This window comes from Podarcis bocagei (assembly GCF_964188305.1).
Source record: "Podarcis bocagei genome assembly, chromosome: 2".
Classification (NCBI taxonomy): Eukaryota; Metazoa; Chordata; class Lepidosauria; order Squamata; family Lacertidae; genus Podarcis; species Podarcis bocagei.
Window position 1 is genome coordinate 31,065,726 of NC_138126.1, and position 24,750 is coordinate 31,090,475.

General features: G+C 43.8%; 1 protein-coding gene and 1 long non-coding RNA gene across 14 annotated transcripts in view; one reads left to right on the forward strand and one right to left on the reverse strand.

Annotated features, from left to right (window-relative positions):
- The window catches only part of MAGI1 (membrane associated guanylate kinase, WW and PDZ domain containing 1), a 483,098-nt gene that overhangs the window by 53,033 nt on the left and 405,315 nt on the right, over positions 1-24,750 (reverse strand). For 11 of the 13 annotated variants that reach the window (XM_081183947.1, XM_081183951.1, XM_081183953.1 and 8 more), the window contains 3 exons: positions 23,650-23,835; positions 21,647-22,267; positions 2,950-2,981 (listed from right to left, as the gene is read on the reverse strand). In XM_081183947.1, coding sequence (XP_081040073.1) covers positions 2,950-2,981; positions 21,647-22,267; positions 23,650-23,835 — 839 coding nt within the window. The remainder of the gene's footprint in view (positions 1-2,949; positions 2,982-21,646; positions 22,268-23,649; positions 23,836-24,750) is intronic. The other 2 variants (XM_081183950.1, XM_081183955.1) reach the window with 1 other exon arrangement.
- Positions 1,807-7,670, forward strand: LOC308581724. Its single transcript, XR_014005216.1, has 3 exons — positions 1,807-2,922; positions 4,060-4,146; positions 6,895-7,670. It is a non-coding gene; the product is annotated as an uncharacterized lncRNA (long non-coding RNA).

Below are 24,750 nucleotides of genomic sequence, written 5' to 3' on the forward strand. Positions count from 1 at the left end.
CTAGGTCACGATTTGTCTTAGGATGTTGTGTGAACCAGGCCTATGGCAGATCACTCAGTGGCAGGGGCAGCAAAGGAAGGGTCAAGCTGAACTTTATTTGAATTTAATTCAGAGGAGGAGGACGGAGGGGTGGGGAGAGAAGAGGAAGATCCCCCACCCCTTTGAATGCCGCAAAGGGCGTCTACACATTGCTTATAGCAAAGGAGCTAATCTATTATTGATCAAGAAATAATTAGTGCTTTAAGGGACTCCTGGAGAAAAACCGGAAAGGTGTAAGGCAAAAAGGAGCACGACCACAAGACCACGTAAGAAGCCTCAGGGGACTTCCGAGGGCTGACGCTTGGCATTTGCGTGGTCTGCGTCATCACACTAAGCTGTCAACATGCAGGCTTCTCTGAATAGCAACAGCCAGTGGAAATATTTCATGGCATTTTCAAGAATTGGATTCAGGGAACTCCCACATGGATTGGCACTGGGCGTAACATGTCCACAGAAAACTTGAACCAATTTGCTGCTCACAGCGTTCAGCAACGCCGAAGCTTCATTATTATTTTTCTACCTCTCCCTTAAAAACAAACAATGGATTGCTGAATATAATACTGTGTGTGATTTCATCTCAGTAAGATATAAGTGCCCTGGATTGGTGCGGACCTGCTCATTTTTCTACAGCAGGATACCACTGTCTCTAAGCACTGTATTATTTAGAAAAGAAAGCAGCAACACCCTCAACACAATAGCATTATAACATTAGCTGAACAACAGCCCCTTTAGAAATCTCTTTTTAAACAAGGAAAAACTATGTTGGGGGGGGGGATGTTCCTCCTAGAAGAGGATGGGGTCTGACTGGGGTTTCAAAATATTGTGAAGGAAATGAAGAAGAGGAAGAGGGAAGCAATGTGTCATCCAAGGATTCCATTTTCCTTTACTGACCAAAAAATAATAATATTAAAACAAAAATCCCATACAATCTCCTGAGGTAATCTGAATTCTGTTTGAGGGTGTGCGTGAGAGAGAGAGAAGAGTGTTGGAGGAATGGGAAGAGAAAGGGCTACAGAACGACACCTGTTTGTAAACAGTCTCTTTGTTCACTAGGGGAGGATTATCTCTAAACGGATTTAGGATCCACACACAGGATTTCAAAGCTCCTAATGTTATCACCATTCACTGGAGAGGCCGGTTCACGGCAACTCCAAATGACTGGAGGAGATTTTCTATAAGTTGATTGCAGTTGACTGCTTTTTTTCCTCTCCCGCTTTTCTTTTTCCAAATCAACCTTGTTAATCCATTCATTAGATGCGGCTTAATTAACAGGGGCAGTGAGACAAGGACGACGGGAAGAAGATGGGGAACCGATACCCTTCCCCCAATGTTGGTTGGTTTTTTTTTGTTTGTTTTGCTTGAAAGCTAACAGCTATCTCTCCTCTTCCCAAATACACTTTCTACATGTTTTACACACTGGCTTCTATTTTAACCAAAGGCTAAATTCCTCCCTGACTGTGACACAGAAGTAAACCCCATACGGTTTGACATTTGTGGGATTTGAGGCTGAGCGCGAACGCCGCTCTCCTCCCTTGCCAACGTTAATGCAAACTGACAATAGTAGAGGCCCGGGGTCATGTGACTTTAATCAGCGCGGCCCTAAGCCAGCAGAACCACATTAATTATTTCGGGGCTTTCTTTTCCATGGGCAGAGGGGGTGGGGGGAAAAAAAACTTGTATATCAAGAGGAGGAGGCTTCTGCTCAGCCTTCCTCTTTGGGTTGCTTCTCAGAAAAAGGTGGGGCATCGTAAAAGGTGCAGGAAGAGCCCCAGAGCCGACCGCCAGGGAAGTTTTACAGCATCTTGCATTACCGCAACAATCTCTCCATCTTCGGAAAACTGGTTGGTTACAGCTCCCCGCCCCCCCCCTGCTTTTTCTGCTTCTCCCCCACCACTGCACACTCTTCAAACAAATGGAGAAACTTTCACTCTGCAGCCAGTTAACTCCCTATAATGCTTCTTGATCTGTGTCACTCCCTGGAGTGGCAGAGTCCTCTGTTTTTAATTGTACTTTTCGGACAACAGCCTACAAGCTATTAGCCGGCGTGTCAACCAGGTAACCGTTCCACAGAGAAACAAGATCAGGACGGACAGGGGAATATTGATTCTCTCCCCTTCCCCCCCCCCCACACTCCCGCAGCCCTCCATCTTTCCTTTAAAAAGGCAATGGGCTGGGGGGGGCGGTTTGAGGGGGGGGAACCTACACCTGCAGCATAACGCTGCTCAACCCAGGCAAAGCCAACAAACAACAAAGGATGCCCTACAGAGAGCAGAAGAGACCGTCGGACATGCGAAAGGCTCAGGCAGGGAACTAGGATGATACTCGTAGCGTTACAAAAAGGGTTCTCTTCCCCGCCTCCCTCCTCTGTTGCTGCTGTTAGGAAACAAGCTTCAGGAATTCCCTCTCCCCCAATTATCCACCATATAGTGCATGATAAGGCTCAAAACGAGTGCAGCCCGTTGCTAGCGGATGCCATCTGAAAGGGAGGTGGAGTCTCCACACGCAATTGTGCCAAGAAGGAAACAATGGCATTTTCACGGGCAAGTTAAATGCCTGCGAAGAGCAGTCCACCAGAAGTAAGGCTGAATTCCGTCCAAGCCCACACACCCCTCCGTCTGCCCGTCCCCTCCAGCTCGCTGGACAAATCCTCTCCTGCGCCGCATTCTTCCCCGGCTAACCCCTGCTCAGCACAAGCCATGCAAAAGCGATCAAGTGCAGCGACAGAACCGCAACTTTCAAACGGAATGACAACCACCGGGGTGGGGTTGGAGGGGAAGGAGGGAAAAGAAGGGGAGCCCCACGGACCCACACAGTATATATATTTTTTATTTCGCATTTCCAGAAACGCCCACCCATGCCTCCGACAAGAAAATAATCAAACAGGTATAGTAGCTCTGTAAAAGTGCTTACCGACTTTGGGCTCTTCTTGGGGGCTGGCAGTCCTGGGGAAAAATGGCAACAAGGAGGGGGGGGAGAAAAAAAACAACAAACCATTAGCAGCATATAAATCTTACCTTCCTTAAGGGGGGTGGGGGGGAGAAATCCCTAGATGTATCATCCGAACGTAGCCATCTGCAGAGTTATGTCAGATTTTGCTCTAGCATCAGAGTTGCCAGTCTGTTCATATCGAATCAAAGCACAGCGTTGGAGGTTTGTGGGGGGGGGGGGTGAGTCGGAGTGGGGAGGGGAAAGAGAGAGAGAGAGCGAGCGCTTGGAGAAGGGAGGAGATCTATCTGCATTAGCTATGCTGACTTGTGCTGCAGCAGCCTGGAGGCTGGAGAAAGAAATTCACAGACCTCAGCGGCATGGGAAATTGAACACTTGGACAGAATCTCAAACGCTCCCCTGGATTAAGAGGGACTTAGCTCACAATTAAGCCAAGGATATTACCTTTTGACACGGCCGGCGTGTCAAATTTATCAGACCAATTGGAACGGTAGTGCAGAAACACAAGATTAAGACAGGCAGATAAGAGAGATGATCTGCTTCTACATACTTAAAAAAATAAAATAACGCGAGCCTTTTTTGGGGGTGGGGGCGTATGTATGTTTTCCCCAACACAAGCTTAGGAAAGCAAAAGCAGAAGCAAGAGAACAAAGAAGGGTAAGGTTTATCTCTAAGAAGGGTCAGATATAAATACAGATGCTCCTGGCAAACCCTTTAAGTTTGCTTCCAAGTCCAGTCTACATGATTATAGGCAGCGATCACCATCAACTAGTTAAGAGTGCAGCAGATTCACAATGAATGCAATGTTATTTTTGGATAGGGAGAGGTGAATGGATGGCCAGGGAGCAGAGGCAGGGAGAGATTTTTTTCTTTCTTTCACTCTCCTGGGCATTAATGGTGATGAAAATGCAAATGAGAAAGCATTTAATGCTGAGAGGGAAAGCCTAGAGATTTTACATTTTGGAGACAGACCCGGAACACTGCCGCATATCATTGTTTCTCTGACAGTGGGGAAACTGGATAAAAGGAGTCTCCCAGTCCCTGCCATTGGCATTTTCTTTTCTTTTTTGGTAGCACAATGTCCCATTGGAAATGGAGTTCATGCTTAAGGGAAATGAGTCTTAATAAAGGAAGACAATGTCCCTAAGCAGATGTGAGAAGGTAAGAAACAAATTACTTTAGAAATCAGGGAAACAGGAACTGTGGTGGAGCAAATAGCTAGAAGTGCTGTTTCAACTATGTGTTAAAAACTGCAAAGCAACTCAACAGTGTGAAATCTGCTCCCATTTTTTAAAAAACAACACACATAACATTATGCTCTCTATTCTTTCTATTGCTCCTTTAATGCTTCACGATCCAATGCTATGCAGAGATTGAAGCATGTTGTGTGAATGAAAAATTAATAATAATAATGATGATGATGATGATGATGATGATGATGATGATGTGTGTGAAGAATGGCTTCTGGTGATGTGCAACATGATGTCAGATGTCTACAATAAATTCGTATTGACTTATTGATATATAATAGATCTTTAGGATCAATATGGAGTAGTCAGCTTGTGCTCCTGTATATCAGTGATTTCTAAAACCTTAGAAATCACTGATATACAGGAGCACAAGGCTGGCCCATGATATCAAATATTTACTATATAGGAGCCAAACATGAGAAATGCTGGACTAGAGTGGCCCTTTATACGCTGATGCAGTTGTACTAAAAGCATTGTATTATACTGCAAATGTTCTATGTCTGGTATTAGCCAGTAATTGAGATACTTGTCTATAAATGATCTTCCTTAAATACAAGTGGGCCCCTGACAAAATTTCTTGTTGACATGGTGCACCTTCAAGCTTAACACTGTCTAAACATCACCCAATAAGGGCTTCCTTTTGCCCCACCCTCCTCCAGCTCATATGTTCATTTATTTTATTTTATTTTTACTGGAGTGCACATGCAACAGATGAATCTGTTTGCTGGAGCCACGTCTTACTTAGGAAACCTGTCAAGGGTCCTTTCCACGAAGTAGGCCGCTAGAAGGAAAGCAAAGGTGGTGGCCCACAAAAAGGAGCAAAGCAAAAGCACCATCCCAAAAAGAAAGCAAAGGGTTTGGTTTAAATATACACACTCAGAGGTTCAATTCTTCTGACAAGTCACTAGTGATGGACAGTCTACACACAACAGCTTCAGCTGATGAAAGCTGCAGATGACACTGCTAATAATTGTGAGCATTTGCATATAAATTATGCAAAGCAGCTCACATTCACTGTCTCTTAACAACATCCTTAAAATGGGCTGTTACCCATACTGCAGATGAAATGACTGAGGCTCATACAGAATGGGTTGCCCAAGTCCACCTGGGAAAGTTTGAAGCTGGAGGTAAAATCTGAACCAAATACATAGAGGTCCTGTGTCATACTCTTAGCCACTCCACTCCAACAGGTGCACATAATACACAAACCCTGCAACACACACACACACACACACACACACACACACACACAAATAATAATCTTCACTTCACCTTAGACCTCACAATCCCAGCCAGGGACTGATGGGGAGCCTCCCTCATTATTATTTCCTAGTCAAGGGTATTCTCAGTCCCCGCAAAATTTTCAAGTCCGCTTTCAGAGCGAAATTCTAGGATCGAAAAAAACTTTGGTTTGAGAAAAAGAGTCAAGGTTTTTTGTTTTTTAAATGAAATTTAATTACACACGAGCCCTGTTGAGGAGGAGGGCAGAAAATTTAATTTCATGGATCTGTTATAATAATAAGTCTAAAAATGAGCTGGAAGGAGTATGGATTTGGGCATCGTATATTGTTTTAGCTAGGAAGGCCTCTTGACTTGCTTTAGACAAAAAAAAGCACCTCCAAATTTATCTTATGTTACAAAAGATACAAGTGAACATTTTTTTTAAAAAAAGAAGCATACCACAAAACAGTACTGAGCACATTTGTAGATCTTAATCATGGCAACAAACAGGTCGTTTCCTACATAACAAGTTTCCCTCAACTGGTGTATGTAAAGTTTCAAAGATTCAACTCCTTACTTAGGTGGCAAGCCTATACCCACTTACCGGGGGGAGATAAACTCCAATGAACTAAGGCCCCTGCTCGGGCAGGTCCCTTCATAACACACCTCCATCACCTGCAAACCCTTCACACAGAAAATTTCACAACCTCTCCACACAAAACACATGTGAAGATACTTCTGGCACACTTCAAAAATGGATACAAACTGAGGAACACATCTCTCTCTCTCTCTCTCTCTCTCTCTCTCTCTCTCTCACACACACACACACACACACACACACACACTTCGCCACCCCCACTTTCCCCAGTCGGGAGTCAGCCATCTTTATTTTGGTAACATGCTCCTCATATGGCACTCACTTGCCTTTACTGAAATTATCTGTTTAAATGAGAAATAAAAAAAATCACACTTTTATGAACACACAGTTGATTTTCGCCAAAAAGGAAAGGCAATACTCCCGACAATTTGATATATTTTTTTGAGAAAATCTAAAACAGCAAAAAAGGAAAAATAAAGGTATGGTGTGGTGGGCAAAAAGGGATGGGGAGGGGAGGCCCCCAAAAGGGAAATTTGAAATTAAGGAGAAATGCTTGAAAAGCCATTTCTCAGCTTGATTGATTGATTTAGCTAGCTAGGTTCTCGCATAGACATTCTGGGTCAAAGATTCGATGGTTGGGTCAAATCTAAGCCTTGAAGAAGCTTTCCCAACTAGGCACCCTCCAAAATTTTTGGACTACTACTCCCGCCAGCTCTAGTCAAAATAGCCAGTGGCCAAGAATGATGGGAGTTGTAGTTCAACAATATCAGGAGGGCCCAAGATTGTAGAAGGCTGCCTTTGGCTGTGTTTCCTTTTCTAAGTTTACCTTTCTGTTTCCAGGGTCATCTCAACCTGCTCTGAACCTATGGGGCAGTGTGACACCTAACGCAACTTCTAATGAAAAAGTGTGTGAACTGACTCATTGACCTGCTGCTTGCTTGTGAGAAAGCTTGCAGCTCTACAATGGGGGAACAATCCTTGTCTCCAAGAGTCTGCTCAACTTTAACAGCTGACGTACCAGGAAGCAGAACAGAACAGAATATTGGCACCTGAGCTGCCTTTATCTAAGCCAGCCTTCGCCAGCAGGGTTGGCACTAAGGTCTGCTGCCCTCCGAAACAAAACCATATGCCCACCACACTATCACAAGGAGTTCTAGGAAAGCCAGCATAAGCCACTCACTATCTAAAGAGCTGGACCAGGTTGCAGCAAAATTCAGTGCAAGTTCCACCTCTATAAGTTCCTCCCAGTTGCAGTTTCCCATATGTATAGAATTAGATTATCAGTGAATCTGATTAAAACTGTGAGGTGTCGTGTAAATTATAAATGCTTTCTACATATCATAAATAGTAACGTTCTCAGAACGTTTTCATGCATTGGATAAATCCCAGAAGCAAGCAGGGTGCCTCAAGAGAGATGGGTGGCTTGCTCAAGAAAAAGTGGGCTCTCTATGAGGCGGTGCAAGTCAAAATGGGGAGCACTGCAAGCACTTCGAGGTAAACTGGCAATCCAGACAGGGGGATGCGGGGAAGTTTCAGGCCGGAATCTGCTGAAAGCAGAAGAGTTTGGATTTGATATTCTGCTTTATCACTACCCGAAGGAGTCTCAAAGCAGCTAACATTCTCCTTTCCCTTCCTCCCCAACAACAAACACTCTGTGAGGTGATTGAGGCTGAGAGAGTTCAGAGAAATGTGAGTGGCCCAAGATCACCCAGCAGCTGCATGTGGAGGAGCAGGGAAGCGAACCAGGTTCCCCAGATTACGAGTCTACTGCTCTTAACCACTACACCACACTGGCTCTCGAAGGAATGCCTCTTGACGAATGATAGCATCCGAGTGAAATGATGGGGAGAGGAAGCCACCACTGTTATGGACAGAGGGCAAAGTGGCAGGAATGGTTGTGACTCATAAGTCAAGCTTGTAATCGAAGGGGATGATTGTACCCAGAAAGCTAAACATTTTTAGCTCTTCCCCACAAAAAATATTTAAAAGTATCTAGCACAAAAGGCCACGGGTGGCGCTGTGGGTTAAACCACAGAGCCTAGGACTTGCCAATCAGAAGGTTGGTGGTTCGAATCCCCGCAACGGGGTGAGCTCTCGTTGCTCGGTCCCTGCTCCTGCCGACCTAGCAGTTCTAAAGCACGCAGTACAAGTAGATATATAGGTACCGCTGCAGCGGGAAGGTAAACAGCATTTCCGTGCGCTGCTCTGGTTTGCCAGAAGCGGCTTAGTCATGCTGGCCACATGACCCGGAAGCTGTATGCTGGCTCCCTCGGCCAATAAAGCAAGATGAGCGCTGCAACCTCAGAGTCGGCCACGACTGGACCTAATGGTCAGGGGTCCCTTTACCTTTACCTAGCACAAAAGGTCATGTACCTATATGTCTCACAATTTTCAGGATTCTTACGCAGGGACATCTCTGAAAATTTAAGAACAATTACCCACAAAGCAGGGAGACTGTGTGTGTATGTGTGTATGTACACACGCGCACGCACGCACACGCATACACGAACACCCTAAAACTGAAATGGTTGCCACTGCAGGAAAACCACTGCAGCTATCCTTCTGAAACCTGGCAGAATTCATGCACTCTGAAGAGGTAACCTTGCCTGTAAATTTCATCCCCCAAATAAACACATTATGGAAGTTTTCCCTTCTATCCCCCGCCCCCCAAAAAGCAAGTTAAACTTTAAAGATGCCCAGCACAAAATCCCCTTTTTTCAGTAATTCTGAATGCTTTATTTAGTTTAGAGACATTTAGTATGCCTGTATTATTTCACACACTTCTGTCAAAAGCAGGAGGGGGAGTGACAGCCATTTTTGATATCTCAATCATGAATGGAGGGAGAAAATGAAGGAGAAATTGGGCAGACTATGACATGTCTTGCTCTGAAACTGTTTGCCCAAGCACCAAACCGGGGTATCAATAGACTCCTAATATATTATAAACATGTATGGATTCACCTTTTATAGAATTGTGTTCTCTCTCTCACACACACACATACATACATTTGGTCACTCATTTGGACAGAGTAATCTCAGCAATGAGATATTCCCTAATTATTAATAATAATATGGCATCAAAGAAAAACTTTTGCATTTTTAAAATGAACAAGGGATTTGCTTATGGCACCCGGGTTATTAAATGTTAAAATGTAATAAACATGAATGACTGAAAAAACCTTCCCTCTCAGTGTTTGCCATTAATTCCAGCTGCCCCCCCCCCCAAATGAAAATAGCTGGGGAAAATTGGTGGGAAATATACACAAGCTACTGCTTGGCATTTCAAGGGCCCATGAATCTTGCAAGGGTTTTGCTCTTTGGCAGAGTTTGTTGCAGAACAAGCAGTAATTGACTTCTTACCAAAACAAGCTAACACACACGATTTGTATGAAAAAACACACATATACAACACAGGCGGTTTGCATCCAGACAAACATACCATCACAAGGAACAGCCTGGAGAAGACTTTCTTGTTAATACTTGCCTATAGAGTGGTGCTTTCTAATTTAAAATCAGGGCATATTTACAAGTGTAATTCTAGCTGCCAAGGACTGAGCCAGGAAATAAATGTGCCGCAATCTGCATTGTGTATTCTCAACTGAAGGACAAGGGGCAGCACTACCGGCCAACAAGAAACCACAGCTGAGGATTTCCCTGTGCATTTGGAGATTGGCAGTATTAACGCTGCCTTTCTTTAGCTGACTTCCATAGACACTGCTGTCCTTTATTAGGGTAGCAACGTGATGCCCTTTTGAAAATGCTGTGCTACAACTTCCATCAATCCCAGCAAGGAGGGCCAACGATCACAAATGATGGAAGCTGTTGTCCAGTGACATTAGGAAGGCATTGCACTTGCGCCTCCTCCTTTGTGTACTCTGCTTGAGCACATCCCTTAATCAAACATGCAGAAATGAATATGCAAAAGGTTGTATCTAATCAAGATCTACTCAAAGTAAAAAGGTAAAGGGACCCCTGACCATTAGGTCCAGTCGTGGATGACTCTGGGGTTGTGGCACTCATCTCGCTTTATTGGCCGAGGGAGCCGGCGTACAGCTTCCGGGTCATGTGGCCAGCATGACTAAGCCGCTTCTGGTGAACCAGAGCAGCGCACGGAAACGCCGTTTACCTTCCTGCCGGAGTGGTACCTGTTTATCTACTTGCACCCTGTCGCGGGGATTAGAACCGCCAACCTTCTGATTGACAAGTCCTAGGCTCTGTAGTTTAACCCACATCCATTAACTTCGGGGGGGGGTCTGTTCTGAGTAGAATTAGCATTGGATACAGCCCAAGGTTAACAACTGCATCGCCACCAATACTGAAAGGGGGATAGGTTTCACAAACAAGTATTTTTAAGCTAATGAATGCCACGGATTAGAACTGTCTCTGCTAGGGTAACAAACAGAAACTCCCCGAGAAGATTTCATTAGCGAGCAGCAAGAAGGTAACTTGCTGTAAATGTCATGCAGTGAAAGATGAGACTTAGCCTTTCCCTTGCCATCAGTCATTGTCTTGGGAGAATATAGCCAACTACCCAAGAAAACTTACTTTAGCATTTATATAGTAAGTTGATCATCATCACTAAGTTTGGAGATTCTGGTGTTCCTCCCCATTCTCTGATTTAACAGGGATGCATGGCAAAATGTTCACCCTGGAGGATGTTATAAATGTCCAGCTTGATAATGATTGCATGCATAGTGTGCATTCATCTCTCATCAAGGCTAGCCTGCAACATGACCCGAAGGGGCGTGCTGTAGAAAATGAAAGGGCAGCAGGATCATTACACTCCAGAAAAGCGTAGCATGGCATGGCGAAACTGAACAGGGAAACCTTTTTCACCCTCTTTCGCAACACTAGAACTTGTGGACATTCGATGAAGCTGAATGCTGGAAGATGCAGGGTGGAGAAAATAAAGATTTCTTCACACAGCGCATAAATAAAAAGTATGGTGTTCGCTCCCAAAGTTGGCAGTGATGGCTATGAACTTGAATGGCTTTAAAAGAGGATTGGACCATTTCATGGTGGATAAGACTAGCCATGGCTACTAGCTACCAAGTCAGCCCACTGCGTCCATCTCGCTCAGGATTGTCAACATTGATTGACAGTGGCCCTCCAACACTGGAGGAAGGAGCCTTTCCTATCCCTACCTGGAGATGCTAGGGACTGAACTAGGGCTCGTGTATACAAAGCATGGGGACGTGGGTGGCGCTGTGGGTTGAACCACAGAGCCAAGGACTTGCCGATCAGAAGGTCGGCGGTTCGAATCCCCGCGACAGGGTGAGCTCCTGTTGCTCGGTCCCTGCTCCTGCCAACCTAGCAGTTCGAAAGCACGTCAAAGTGCAAGTAGATAAATAGGTACTGCTCTGGCGGGAAGGTAAATGGTGTTTCCATGTGCTGCTCTGGTTCTCCAGAAACGGCTTAGTCATGCTGGCCACATGACCCGGAAGCTGTACGCCGGCTCCCTCGGCCAATAAAGTGAGATGAGCACCGCAACCCCAGAGTCGGTCATGACTGGACCTAATGATCAGGGGTCCCTTTACCTTTACTATACAAAGCATGAGCTCTATCACTGAGCAATGGTCCTTTTGTAATAGGAGAGAAGCATTAGGAGTAGATAGAGGTGGTTGGAGCACAAAGAAATGGAGACATGAGTGAATCGAAATGGTGCCCTCTACTGGACGGGAAGTCTCACAGCAAATAATTACAAACAGATCCAGCTCCTCACAGAAATAAAAAAAATAAAATAGAGGCTATATTCATTTCAGTTATCATTGTAATACGTTAAAACTTACTTTCTTTGCAAAAGGGAATTCATGCCCAAGACTAATTTAATATTCCTATCAGTTAAAGGAATCCTGTGTATGCACAGGGTTCCTCCCAAAAGAAGGGAATAGAGCATTTAAATGAAACTAATTATCACTGAGATTATCATAAACATCTGAACCAAAACATTTCTCTCATTGTTCAGTGCTCTTAAAGCCGTGTTTGGGAGCAGCTTCTTCTACTTAGCAAATGACACTTTGGGAAAAAGGATAATCACGCACTATTAAGCATTTCGTATGTAATACTTTTACTGTTTCATAATGACTTTGATGTTTTACTATATTACGGGGGAAAACTATCAGCTACAGAGTTTCTTGCTATATTAATAAATTCCCTTTGCACAACATTTGTGCTGCTCTCTGAACGGGGAATTTTTATTGCTTTCTAAAATAGATGGTCAGTCTGGAGTTCCATGAATCATGCTGGCAGCTACCAATATAATAACCTAAAGTAATTAATAATCAAGCTCATTAACCAATGGAACTTAAGACCTTCTTGAATGCCCCCTTTTCCTGATATTAATGCAAAACTAATCAACCCTGAGAGCTCATGGACCTCTGTATTGGCAGATCAAGACTTCAACATGAAAGGCAAACAGAGCTGGGTTGGCGATTCTACAGAAAGTTAGAACACTGGGTACATTCTGAGATAAGGGATGCCTCTCAGCTTCCCTGGGTACCTGAAAAAGGGAGACATTTCTATGTGTTTGTAAAACAGGGGCATCCATCTTACTCTAGACAGACAATAAAAGTGTAAAACAAATCTCTCACCACGTGGCCATGGAGCCAATGTAAGCTCCCTGTGACTCAGGAAATGCACGTCAATATGTTTGACTTCCAAGTGCAAAACAAGGAGCTCTTAATTATTAACACTAATGGTCAATAATGCTCTTTGGTGGAGAAGGCAGGAGGATACTAAACTAACTTTGCATAAAACGTTGCCAGCAGAATTTTAATAAAAGATTAGATGAATAAAGCCCCATTTCAAGGACTTTGTGAAAGTCAAAACGACTCCAGGCTTGGTACAAAATAAAAAGAGGGGGAAAGAAGACAGAAAGTCTGGATGGATTGGGGTTTTTTGGGGGGGGGGGTTGACTGCTTGCACAAGTAAGTCCTTTAGAAATGTGTTTTTTAAATAAAAAAATGTATACATCATAACTTATGAAGCACAGTGTTAGCTTTGTCAAGAGAATGCAGGTCCAGAAGACTGCCCAAAACATACATGAATGCAACTCATTTCTGGTTCTAATTCTACATTCACTTATCCCAAGCCAGAGCTCAGAACTCCTCAAAGTTTGCTTTTTATTTTATTTTTTGCATCTTCAAGTTTTAGAATCAGTGGAACTGAGCTGAAAGAACAATTTCTTGCAAATAATTCTTCATTGAAGGGCTAGTGATTAAATGGAACAGGGAAGTGGCTATCTTTCCACCATGCCGTTCATATTCAACAGGAAAAGACCAAGGTAATCAACATACGAGTTGTGAATCACCATCTACTGACTTCAGCTGTCTCCTTCTCTGTGTGCTTAGAATCATTCTCTTCTCGCACCAGTTGCAAACAGTTAGACCAGGCAGGAATGGGCAGAAACAGAGAAGCCACTCATGCTTGTACCTGGATGCAGGTGTCAGCCCTCTGTCTTGAACCTGGTGCTTCACTAATTCATTGCTGTGCTCAAACCACTGATGGACTGTTGGACTCAAGTAGGATGGAAGCATACTCTTTAATATTTCACGGTGGAGGAGGGACACAGTTGCTTGCACACTTGCTATGGGACACACAGGCTAGCTGCCTCAATGCCTCACCCAGCAACAGGTGAGTATGCCACTTGCTGTACACTATGCAACAGACTGTCCAAAACGGCTTAAAAATCCCAGAGGATGCTTGTTATGAAGCTGTCATATTCTGAGATAGTCCACTGTTCCATCTACTCCAGGGCTGTCTCTTCTGGCTGGTGGTGACTCTACTTTTTCATGCAGAGATCTTTCCCCTGATGCAGGGGGTCATGGTTCCCATGGAGCACTCTGATTCAGACCAGGAGTGGGAGGCATTTGAGTCTACACAGCACAGGCTTTGTGATGATGCCCCCCACCCCCATCCTGTCCCCTTGGATGTTCCCAGATCTACTGACAAGGCAGGAGACTCCCTGCCTTCTTCCCTACCTGTGAAGGATGAGGACGGCTCATGGGCATGACCTGCTCTGATGGGGGGGGGGTCAGAAAGGGATGTGCTTTCTCTCAGGGACTCTGCACCTACAGGCCAAGAATTCCCACAGGGACACAGATTTTCATGCGTAGCTTGGCCATTTGCCACCTCTGCTTACAAGCTTGGTGGGTAGGGCAGGGAAACTTGTTGGAACAACCTCGCAGCTCCTGTGAAGTTGCTAATTGTGAACTCCTGAATCTTGGTCCTTGCTCCTAGACTGGATGTGTAGATATTACTCCTTTGCCTTGTAAGACCATCTAGACTAGATTTTGCTCCTTCCTAGTCATGGAGTTTGCACTAGTAAGGCTGCTATAATAAAAATCAACTTCTTTACCTGTAAGCAAGGGCACCTGATGTTGGTTTTATGCAGGAATCAGGACACCAGGAACTTGGTGTCTTTTACATGCAAAGGACTTGTTCTACCACTATGCTGTGGCCTCTTTCCCCTCAATTAAAGAGACACCAGAAAAACAAAACTACCCCAGAATATATTATCAGCATTCAAAATACACCTCAGCAGCTGCAGTGTGTGAAATCACAGGCTGCACAGCATCTTTGTGTTAATGCACATGCTGTCTTTTTAGTTATTTATTTAATTTAGAATACCTAATTACCGTATTTTCCCATCTATAAGACGCCCCCATGTATAAGACGACTCCGATTTAAGAAAATGGGGGGGAGATCTAGCCGTGTATAAGACACCCCAAATTTTGTACTTTATTTTTTAGGGGGGGCGAACCTAGTCTTATACATGGGAAAATATTGTATATCCCATTTTATATCCCCAATAAGTTCTCAAAGGGGCTTTCAAAAAATTCTCACAATACCCACTTTATAACTTTTACTGATATGCCATAAATAAAACAGAGGCCAAGCTCTGATAAGTGTTGTTTCCTGGAGTTCTCATTCATGTTATTATCACGAGACCACTCCAAAAGGGAAAAAATGAGAAGGGCAAAATAGCGACAGCAGTTTACCAATTAAACTGTATGAGATAAAACTTTGTTTTCAACAGTGGCCAGGCTTCGGACAGCACACAAGGCCCTTATTGGTTGTTTGCCTCCCTCTACCTATGGAATGTACTTATTTCTTGCTTACGAAAAACCTTCCCCAAGCTGCTGCTCTTCAGGTGTTTTGGACATATAACTCCCATCATCCCTGGCCATTGCTTGTTTTGGCTGAGAATGATGGGAGCTGAAGTCCAACAACGTCTGCAGGGGACCAGACTGAGGAGAATGCCTCAGAACATGGAGTTGCAATCCACCTATTATGACTAATGGCTAATAGGTATCCATGCTCCATTAACTTGATTAATTGGGGAGGGGGGGTCTTCCTTAAAAAGGCATCGAAACTAACTACATCTTACGATGCTGAACACAATACATTATGTGTTGTATTAAGTGGGATCGTCTTGCCTGAACTCCATCTGCGGCCGGTCTGTTCAACAGGTAATCCCCAAGAGGGAGGGAGGGAGGGAGGGAGGGAGGGAGGGAGGGAGGGAGGGAGGGAGAGAGAGAAATTTCTCCCACTTTTCACAAAGACACAATATCAGCTTAAAGCTCGGGCACAAAGATGGGCAACCTGTGGCTCCTCAGAGGCTGTGGGACACCAACTCCAATCAGCCCCAACCAGTGCAGCCAAAGGTTAGGATGACAGTAGAGCATGAAACTTTTAATCTCAGGATCACGGGCAAAAGATTCTTGCATTTCAGGGGCTAGATGATCCTGATGGTCCCTTCTGACCCTAAAATCCTATGATCCTATATGGAGGGCCCAATGGTTAGCCTATATTAATGTAAGTGACACAAACAGCAACCGCAAACAAAAGCGAGCCTCCTCATATTTGCATTTTCCTAGCCCTCTGCTGAAAGGGAAAGGACTGTCCTGTAGATGAGGCAGGGAAGAAGAATTAAATGTGACTAGTTAAATTCAAATATCCGGTAATAGCCAAATCCCAAGACGCTGCAGAGCCATTCTCAAGAAGCAGAATGCACCTGCAAGCCATTTATGCCTTCCCCGGACAACGGATGTGCACTAGGGGTCCCGTGACTCACTCTGAGCAACTACTACAGCCATTTCCTTGAATCCTAGGCACATAGCTGTCAACTTTTCCCTTTTCTTGCGAGGAATCCTATTCGGAATAAGGGAATTTCCCTTAAAAAGGGGAAACGTTGACAGCTATGCCTAGGCACCTCCCTGAGCCTACTGGCGTCGTGCGTTTACGGGGATGCTTAATCAATCACTCAGCTGCAACCTTTCCAACCAAACTCAGCTGCGGCCTCAGTATTTCATGCTTCCCAAATTATGCACAGAAGCCCCTTGTGCTGAGTATAGCATGGCAATCTGCTCTCAGCAAGCCAGGATAAAATATGGTTGTCCTCTTAGCTGAGACAATTTAACGTCTGCTCAAGTTACCGGCATGTAAGGAATAGCTGGGAGAATGGAGAATATCATCTCTAGTTAAATCTGCCTTGTTTAATGCACAATATAAGGTTCTGCTGTGCCACCTTGTGTTATATCAAATCACATCTGATCTAAAACACCAGCACAAGGCTAGGGAATGCCTAGCAATAAAACACAGATAATAACTGAATTATTATTATTTTGCAGAAGGGCCCGTTACTGAAATTTAACAGTGTTAGCAAGGACTTTGTTTAAACTAGATGGTATTGTCCACTAAGCACCAAGAACAGGAACAGGGTCTTGTAGCAGCTTAAAGGCTATCAGATTTATTGTAGCATAAGCCTTCATGGACCAGAGCCCACTTTATCAGATGTATTTGATAAAGTGAGCTTTAGCCCATGAAAGATTATGTCACAATAAATCAGATGATCTTTAAGGTGCTACGAAATTCTGGGTATTTTTTTCCCCTGAGGGGGGAGTTCCAATGACTTACACAACTAGCCCTATGGAATTGGCACCAAATACTTGAGGTCTGTTCAAAGAACTTGGTTTTTTGTTGCTGCTGTTGTATAACCCAACAGAAACAGGACTGGCTTTGGCCACCTTTTCCTTACCCTCATTTCAAGGGTCTCTCCCACTTCCTGGTACTTTTAACCAACAAACCGCCAACATAACCAGCCGACAGCTGCATACCCAAATTTTGCACATGTTGCACAACAACAGTGTTATGCAAATGGAAGAGAATTTATTTCCACCATATTCCCTGCGGGCTAAAATTATTTTTCCATCTCAATTATACTAATTGCCTATTTGCTTAATTTTCTACAACAGTCTTCCCAGCTTTCCAAACTTCGTGCCAATTGTGCAAGCTTAGGAAATGGTATGAGATACTGTATCTGCAATTTAAATAATAGAATCATAGAACTGTGGAGTTGTAAGGGACCCTGTGGGTCATCTAGTCTAACCCAGAGCTCTCAAAATTCCTTGGGGGAAGCCATGGCTGTTTATAAAGAAGCACCACAGTGCATTAAAAGTGTGGCAGCAAACTCTTCTCCCAATTGCCTGATTCATACATTATAATCTTGATGCAACGGATACTTCAGAACACATGGCTGCTGATGGTACAAAAGCAGCTAGCTCTATGGTTCAATAAAAGTTCAGTCATACATTTCGACTCCTCGTTTTTGTGGAAACATGACAGCATAGCTGAAACCAAACAAACAAGACAAGAGAATTGCTTTATCCAAAACAGTACCCACATAGTTCTATTTCCAGGCACTTACTGTAACCTATGAATCAAACCTCGCTTTATTTGATGAGTAACTTTGAGACAGCATACGCAACAATATTGTGGGTTATAGGGTTTTATTTTCACACGGTGCTTTATTTTTCCTCTGCATCTCCTTCATTTACCTCCCTCTTCCCGTCCTTTAACCTGACAGGGTCTGTGGGCACAAGCAAGTCTAATATCGCAAGTCACAGCTCCAGATGAAGATGAAGATGCATTGTAGTAAATATTTTACGGGCTGCTCTTTCCCTGGCTATGCGCCTTGCATTTTAACAATCAGGCATAATTGTCAAGAGCAGACGAGCGGCTCGGAGCTGGCTGAGCTTTTCAAATCTATTACTCATCCATTTCTGATATTTTTCTGCCTTAGTAACCACCGCTGACAAAGTCTTTCGACAACTCTGAACACCAGCCTTTTGTGCCACGCAGCAGAGGACGCCTGCCGAAGCCGGCATGAACACAAGCAGCGTGTTAATAAAATAAACGCCTGACATCAAGGCGTCTCCCCGGCACTCTCTTCAGTGGACAGCAGAGGGAGAAGGAGGGAAATGCAACCACAGAATCATCTCCTTCAAGAGAGATGGGGAAAGAGTTCAGTCATAAAGGTGGAGCCACACACACACTTCTCAGAAGCGTAGCAAAATGATGAATACTGATACCCATATCAGGGACCTATGGCTCTAGAAAAGGAACAGGCAACAGTCGGTGGTTGTAAAAAGAAAAGAAGAGGAGAAGAGTTTTGGGGAACTGGGTGCTTCAGAAGGTGAAATATTTCTTATCCCCACAGGAATTAGCCGCATCAGTTAATGCTTCCTTGCCTATACAACTACTAAAAGACTCGTTTCTCTTTGCTACTCTTTGCTTTGATCGCCAGAAGCACAAGTCTAGAAACCACAAAAATCATTTCAAAACTTTGGGCTTGCTCTGTGTGTGCGTATATAATTTTTTACAATACAAATTGTATATGCAATTGCCTATTCTTCTAGTTAGCTCAGGCTTAGTGTGCATGACAGTACTATGCCAAATTATATTCCAGGTGCCAACTCTCCAGCCTGCCCTTTTCCCTGCCTTCATGCAAAGGCAGTAATGCACGCAAAAAAATGAGGCAGACACCATTAGCAGCTCATAAAATCTGTCATAATATCCTCTCCCCATTTTGGAATGGAGTCATCGCAAAGTGACTTCCAGCCCATATTGTCTATTCTCCAACCTTGTGAAAGTGCTCCATACAGTATACATAGGTAAAGGTAAAGGGACCCCTGACCATTAGGTCCAGTCGTGGCTGACTCTGGGGTTGCGGTGCTCATCTCGCTTTATTGGCCGAGGGAGCCGGCATATAGTTTCCGGGTCATGTGGCCAGCATGACTAAGCCGCTTCTGGTGAACCAGAGCACTGCACAGAAATGCCGTTTACCTTCCTGCCGGAGCAGTACCTATTTATCTACTTGCACTTTGACGTGCTTTCGAACTGCTAGGTTGGCAGGAGCTGGGACCGAGCAACGGGACCTCACCCCATCACGGGAATTCGAACTGCCGACCTTCTGATCGGCAAGTCCTAGGCTCTGTGTGGTTTAACCCACAGCGCCACCCGTGTCCCCTATACAGTATACATAGAAGTTACCAAATCATCAAAAACACTAGAAAACTGAGATGGGTCAAGCCATTACTGCTGCTTTGGGGGGGTGTGTGAATTGTCCTGATGTCGAGAACAGATGCATTTATTGTGCCGATGATTTCTAAAATCTCTGAGCTACTCAGAAGGTATGCATTGCGTAAAGAGGGCGTGGGATTGCCTATGATAGAGCACAGGCAGGCAGGAACAGCCCACCTGGTATACACCTGAGTTAAGAAAGCCCTGGAGTTGAAAAAGCCCCAGTAAACATGGCAGCATGTTTCCTGCCCTGTTGCTGGGAGAAAGTGAAACGGTTGGCAGAGATTGAGCTTCATCCACTCACAACGTAGTCCTTTTCTCCCTCTTCGCTCTTCCCTTCAGGGAAGTGGGGAGATAAACCAAGAAGCTGCAGTTAACCACAGCTTCTCAGGATGTGTAAAGTGGAAAAAAATAGGATTAATGGCTTCCGAACAAGCCTAGATTTGGAAGTCCACATTAAGCTCACCTGTAGCTTCCTAGTTTGTTTCCTGCTCATTCCCAGGAAGCAGGTGCAAAAGGACTGCATGTAGGTGAAAGCTGCATGTGTATGTCCTGGCTGTGATTACGTGAATGTAGACAGCTGATGTCGGGCAGGTTATGAGAAGGAAAGAGACACAGCTCGGAGGTGATTAGCCCTCCCTCCTCTCAGAAAAGTACTGAATCACTTTTCCAGCAGGTGGAAAGCATAATTAAGCACTGAGCATCAAAGCAGGGTGCATAAAAATCAATGATTTTTTAAAAAAGAAAAATGATTGTTTTATTTAAATCAGATTTCTTTTATTTAAATCTGATTTTTTTTTAAATTTAAATTGGATTTTTAAAATAAAATGATTTTGGATGAAAAAAAATCTATCTAAAGATAGTTTTCTATTTAAGTTGCATTATAGTCCAAAGGCTATTCATCAAGAAATAAGGATTTAAGTTTTCCATGTGTGCTAAAATGCAGTCTAAGGTTTGTTTGTTTGTTTAAAAAAAATTGTTTAACCACATCAGTTAACAAACATGGATACATATGCTATAATGTTATTGTTTTAGTTAAATGAATTGTTTCAATTGTTACTAAGGAAATGATTATTTTTCTCCTTCCAATAAAGTACAGCAGAAAAGTTGCCCAAATATAAACAGTTAACTTATTAAACCTCACAATAATTTCATAATTATCGGTCTATGTATTTCTAATAGTATAACCAAATCAGTAATTTTTGATATAACTGTAAAAACTACTCTGGAAATTTATTATTCCAGAAATGAAACCTTCATCTGGTTGTAAATATTAAGATTATACCAGCAAGAATGAGTCTTTCTGTAAAAAATAATAATGATTTAAATCAAGTCTTACTGACTAGTGATTTAAATCATGAGTTAAATCGTGATTTTAATCGATTTGATTTGATTTAAATCAAATCCACCTTTCTGGGGATGCAAAAAGTTGAGCATGGCAACTATAGCAAGGTCATAGCAATTCCTTTCCTTTGTTTCTGCAATAAGGTGATTGACTGATACGGGACTAAAATATAAGACAGAAATGAGACCGATAAATTAAAAACAAATAAATAAAAAATCAGTTGACTCATCATTTCAGATTCTCATTAAAACTGGATACCTGCAGTTTCTGATCACACCATCTCATTATACCCAGGATATATAATGAGGAAGTTTAAATGTCAACCATGATTCCCATTTCCATATGCAATTTGCTATGGGAAGATTAATACTATGTGTCATGTTCTTTTTCTAATGCATCGGTACGGATGCATTTAAAATAAAGTAAAAAATCGAAACTGCCAGGCTTCTAAGTATATGATGAAGAATCTCAATATTGAGCTTGCTTAACTATTCCACTTTCAGCGAGAAAACGCTTCTCAGCAATTCTGAGCCATATTGACTCGAGTCTCTTCCATATCTAAAATAAGCTTAGAATACCAGGGACACATCTTTTGTTATATTTCTACAGGGTTTTTCAAAACAATGATCCAAATGAAGAGGCAAATGACTATGTTTCCATCAGTCTCTGGTGGCTGTGTGTATTCAAACATATATGTTTGAAGCCAGGCATCTCCAACCTGGTATCACTCAGAAATCGTCGGACTACAACTCCCATCATCCCTGACCACTGGCAGAGGATGGGAACTGAAGTTCGACAACATCCGGAGAGCACCTGGCTGGGAGAGGCTGCTTTTAAGTCCATGCTGTTCTGTGTGAACGAAAAGAAAATACACAGCACACCTACCTCCTCGCTGTACAAGCAGTGTCACCTCACTTCCTTTCGGGCATTCGATAAGCATATCCACTACTTGGTTGTGAGTTAGATTCTGGACATTCTTCTTACTGACTTCCACTATAAGATCCCCTTCTTTTAGGCCTCGGCACCTTGGGCTGTCAACGATTTGCTTCACTCTCTGTCCCCCGCCCCCGGGACTGTCTGCTATAGTGAAGCCAAAGCCCATGGGCCCTTTGATTATATGTACAGTGATGAGTTCAGGTTGCGTCGCTATAGAAGAAGCCAAAGAGACGGTGTCATTGGGGTAGCCGTGGGATCCGTTCGAGGAAACCTCAGCCGGGCTGCTGGGCCTGGGCTCCTTCATCCCGTTTACTTTCCCCGTTTTGCTGCCGTGACTCGCCGGGGAGTCATAGTTCTCCTGCCCGTTCACAATGATCGGTTCTTTATCCAAGATGGCCACAGAGGTCACTAGGCTCGTGTTGGGATCGTCGGGGTCGAAAGGCAGAGGATAGCCTCGGCAGAGTTCTAGATCCACGCTGGCGCCAATGGGGATCGACTGGAAGATTTTGACAACTTGAGCGTGCGTATGGCCCAGCACACACGTGTCATTCACGCTGACGATAACGTCCCCTAGGGAGCAAGCGGATGAGAAGTCTGTGAATTTACAACGCCCAAGCCTGTTGCATCAGCATATCATGGCATGGGGACTACCTTAGGTTTGCTGAAGTGCATCTCCAGTCATATTTTTTAAACATGCATTTGACCAGCAAACACTCAACACATTTTGCTATGTCACAAGCTGTCTGAAAACCCCCACACTTTTATGGCAAGTTTTTTAAATTTTGTGTCGTGGGTGGTGGCTGTTTTAAGAAACGTTCTGCGCACACCTATTGGGCATGAGGCATCAAGTGCATTTGTCTTTGGATGCCTCAGACTTTTTAATGACTTTTTAACAGCAACTGTGAAGAGGAAAAGCACAGGAAAACCAAAATGGAGTTCTGTACAAACGACAAGCAAGCCAATGTGGTCAAGTGGGCAGAATTTAGAGTCCGGACCTGGGTTTCTCTGAATCCTCGGTTCCCTATCTTTAAAGTAGAAACACCATGAAAAACAAAGGTGAAGGATGAAATATTGACCGTAAGTTTGATTTAAGATGGGAATCCCTAAATATCCCCAGCGCAATGAAACTTTTATAAGAAGACACAGGCATTCGCAGAGGTAGTCGTGCAGACTAACTTACTGAGAAATAACTTCAAAAGGAGGGGAATCTTCTTTTAATTTCTGGAACAAAGTAGCTGGGTTCCAGACGACTACAACGCACTTAACTGCCATTCAGTGTTGCTGATTAGAAACTCTTCAATTACACCCCCCCCCAAATAAAACCCCCCCAAACCCACCTTATAACTGTGATAATCCCCTTGCTCGCCTGGATAGAAAGAAGTGTGTGGAGCTTTTACATGGCTGGAATGTAGCCTCCTGTAAAACGGTATGAGTCAAATCAACCCCAGCCAATAATCAGGGATGGCCAATAATCAGAGCTGTGGTCCATCGACATCTGGAGGATGTCTAGGAGCTACATAAAAGGGGTCATCAAATGCTTGCCAACCCCTTCCAGTAGAGTGCCATGTTTCAAATGGATCCCATCTAGGTACAAAATATTACTTGTCAAGCATACAACACTGTGACAAGCCTGCTTGTTTTGTTGAGCATCAGAAATTCATTGATCAAGTGGCCAAAAAATTATTGCACGCTTCTGAGTGCTTTAAAACACTTATATCAAGGGAGGCTTTATTAGCCTTGTTTTATAGACTGAGGTCACAGCAAACCGATACACCAGGAGCACCCCACCCCACCAATTCTGTGTCTTAACTTGCCATTTGACCTCAGATCTTCACGGTTTAAAAGCTCAAAAACCTCCAGTCTCTGGGCCACACCAGCTGCCCGAACCTACTAATATTACATGAGCGCAAAGCATTTTGGGAGTGTTTTTGAAGCCAGACTGACAACACTACCTGTTTCCATTTTGCCATCCAGTGCTGCAGGCCCATCAAGCACCAAGCTCTTTATCTGAAGAAATTCATCCGGTTCATCCCCGCCAACGACGGTGAAACCAAAACCCCTGCTGCTTTTCCTCAGTTTGGTGTGAATGAACTTCCCTTTCAGTTCAGATGGGTTCCGCGTGAAAAACGGCTTTCCTGCTGTGGAAGTTTCAGAAGTTTATAAACATGCCAAGGAAGGAAAGAAAGAAGAAAAAAGAGACAAGCACGCCTCTCCACTACCCCCTTTTCTTAACCTTTCGCAGCAACACTATGAACTCACATCTGAGGATGAGCAAGCTTCCAAGCTTCAGAGGGCTCCTTTTTTCCCCACGCAGGTGAGAAACTCCCGGGAAGCTCAAAAGATGGGAGTACATTCTCCCCCAAGAAGGAGGCTCAATTAAAATGCATTGCCGTGACCATCTCTCCTCGGCTGGAACTGTTACAGCAATTAATACAGTAACATCCAATCCAAAAGGAAATTAAAGGGCAGCGATACAAGTTAATTCCCACTGTAATGCACATCTTAATTGTAAAAGTGCTTTTCTTTTTAAAGCAAGACAACCTTATTAAGTACAGCCGGTTATTGTCAAAGGCCTGGCCTGCACATCACACTTAGCCAAACTATGGCTTAGTGCAAACTCATGAGTATCCAAGGACAGCTGGCTTGGCGCGCCAAAGTGTTACAATAAGCTCAGAGCTTACAATCTCCAAATGGAGAAATATTTGGCCCTCAGTTCACGTGACTTTAGAAATTGGCTCTTTGACCAGGATGCCAATCAAGATAGAACATCCACTGTAGCTGCCCATAACGCTACTTGGTACCCCCAAATTAAGATCAACCATTCAAGGCCCCACTACCTTGAGACACTGACTTTCCTGCAACTGCGTAGGGCATTTGTTGAACTAAGGTTCCAGCAGATGCCATCAGCATACTTAAGAGGGGTATTCCCCATATGGAACGCAAATGCATTTATAGAGGCAATCAGGTCAAGGATATTATGTGCTACCTGTGGATTTGCCCCCATATACAATGCCAAGAGATTTTTTAAAAAATAATCTATTCTTAACTAATCG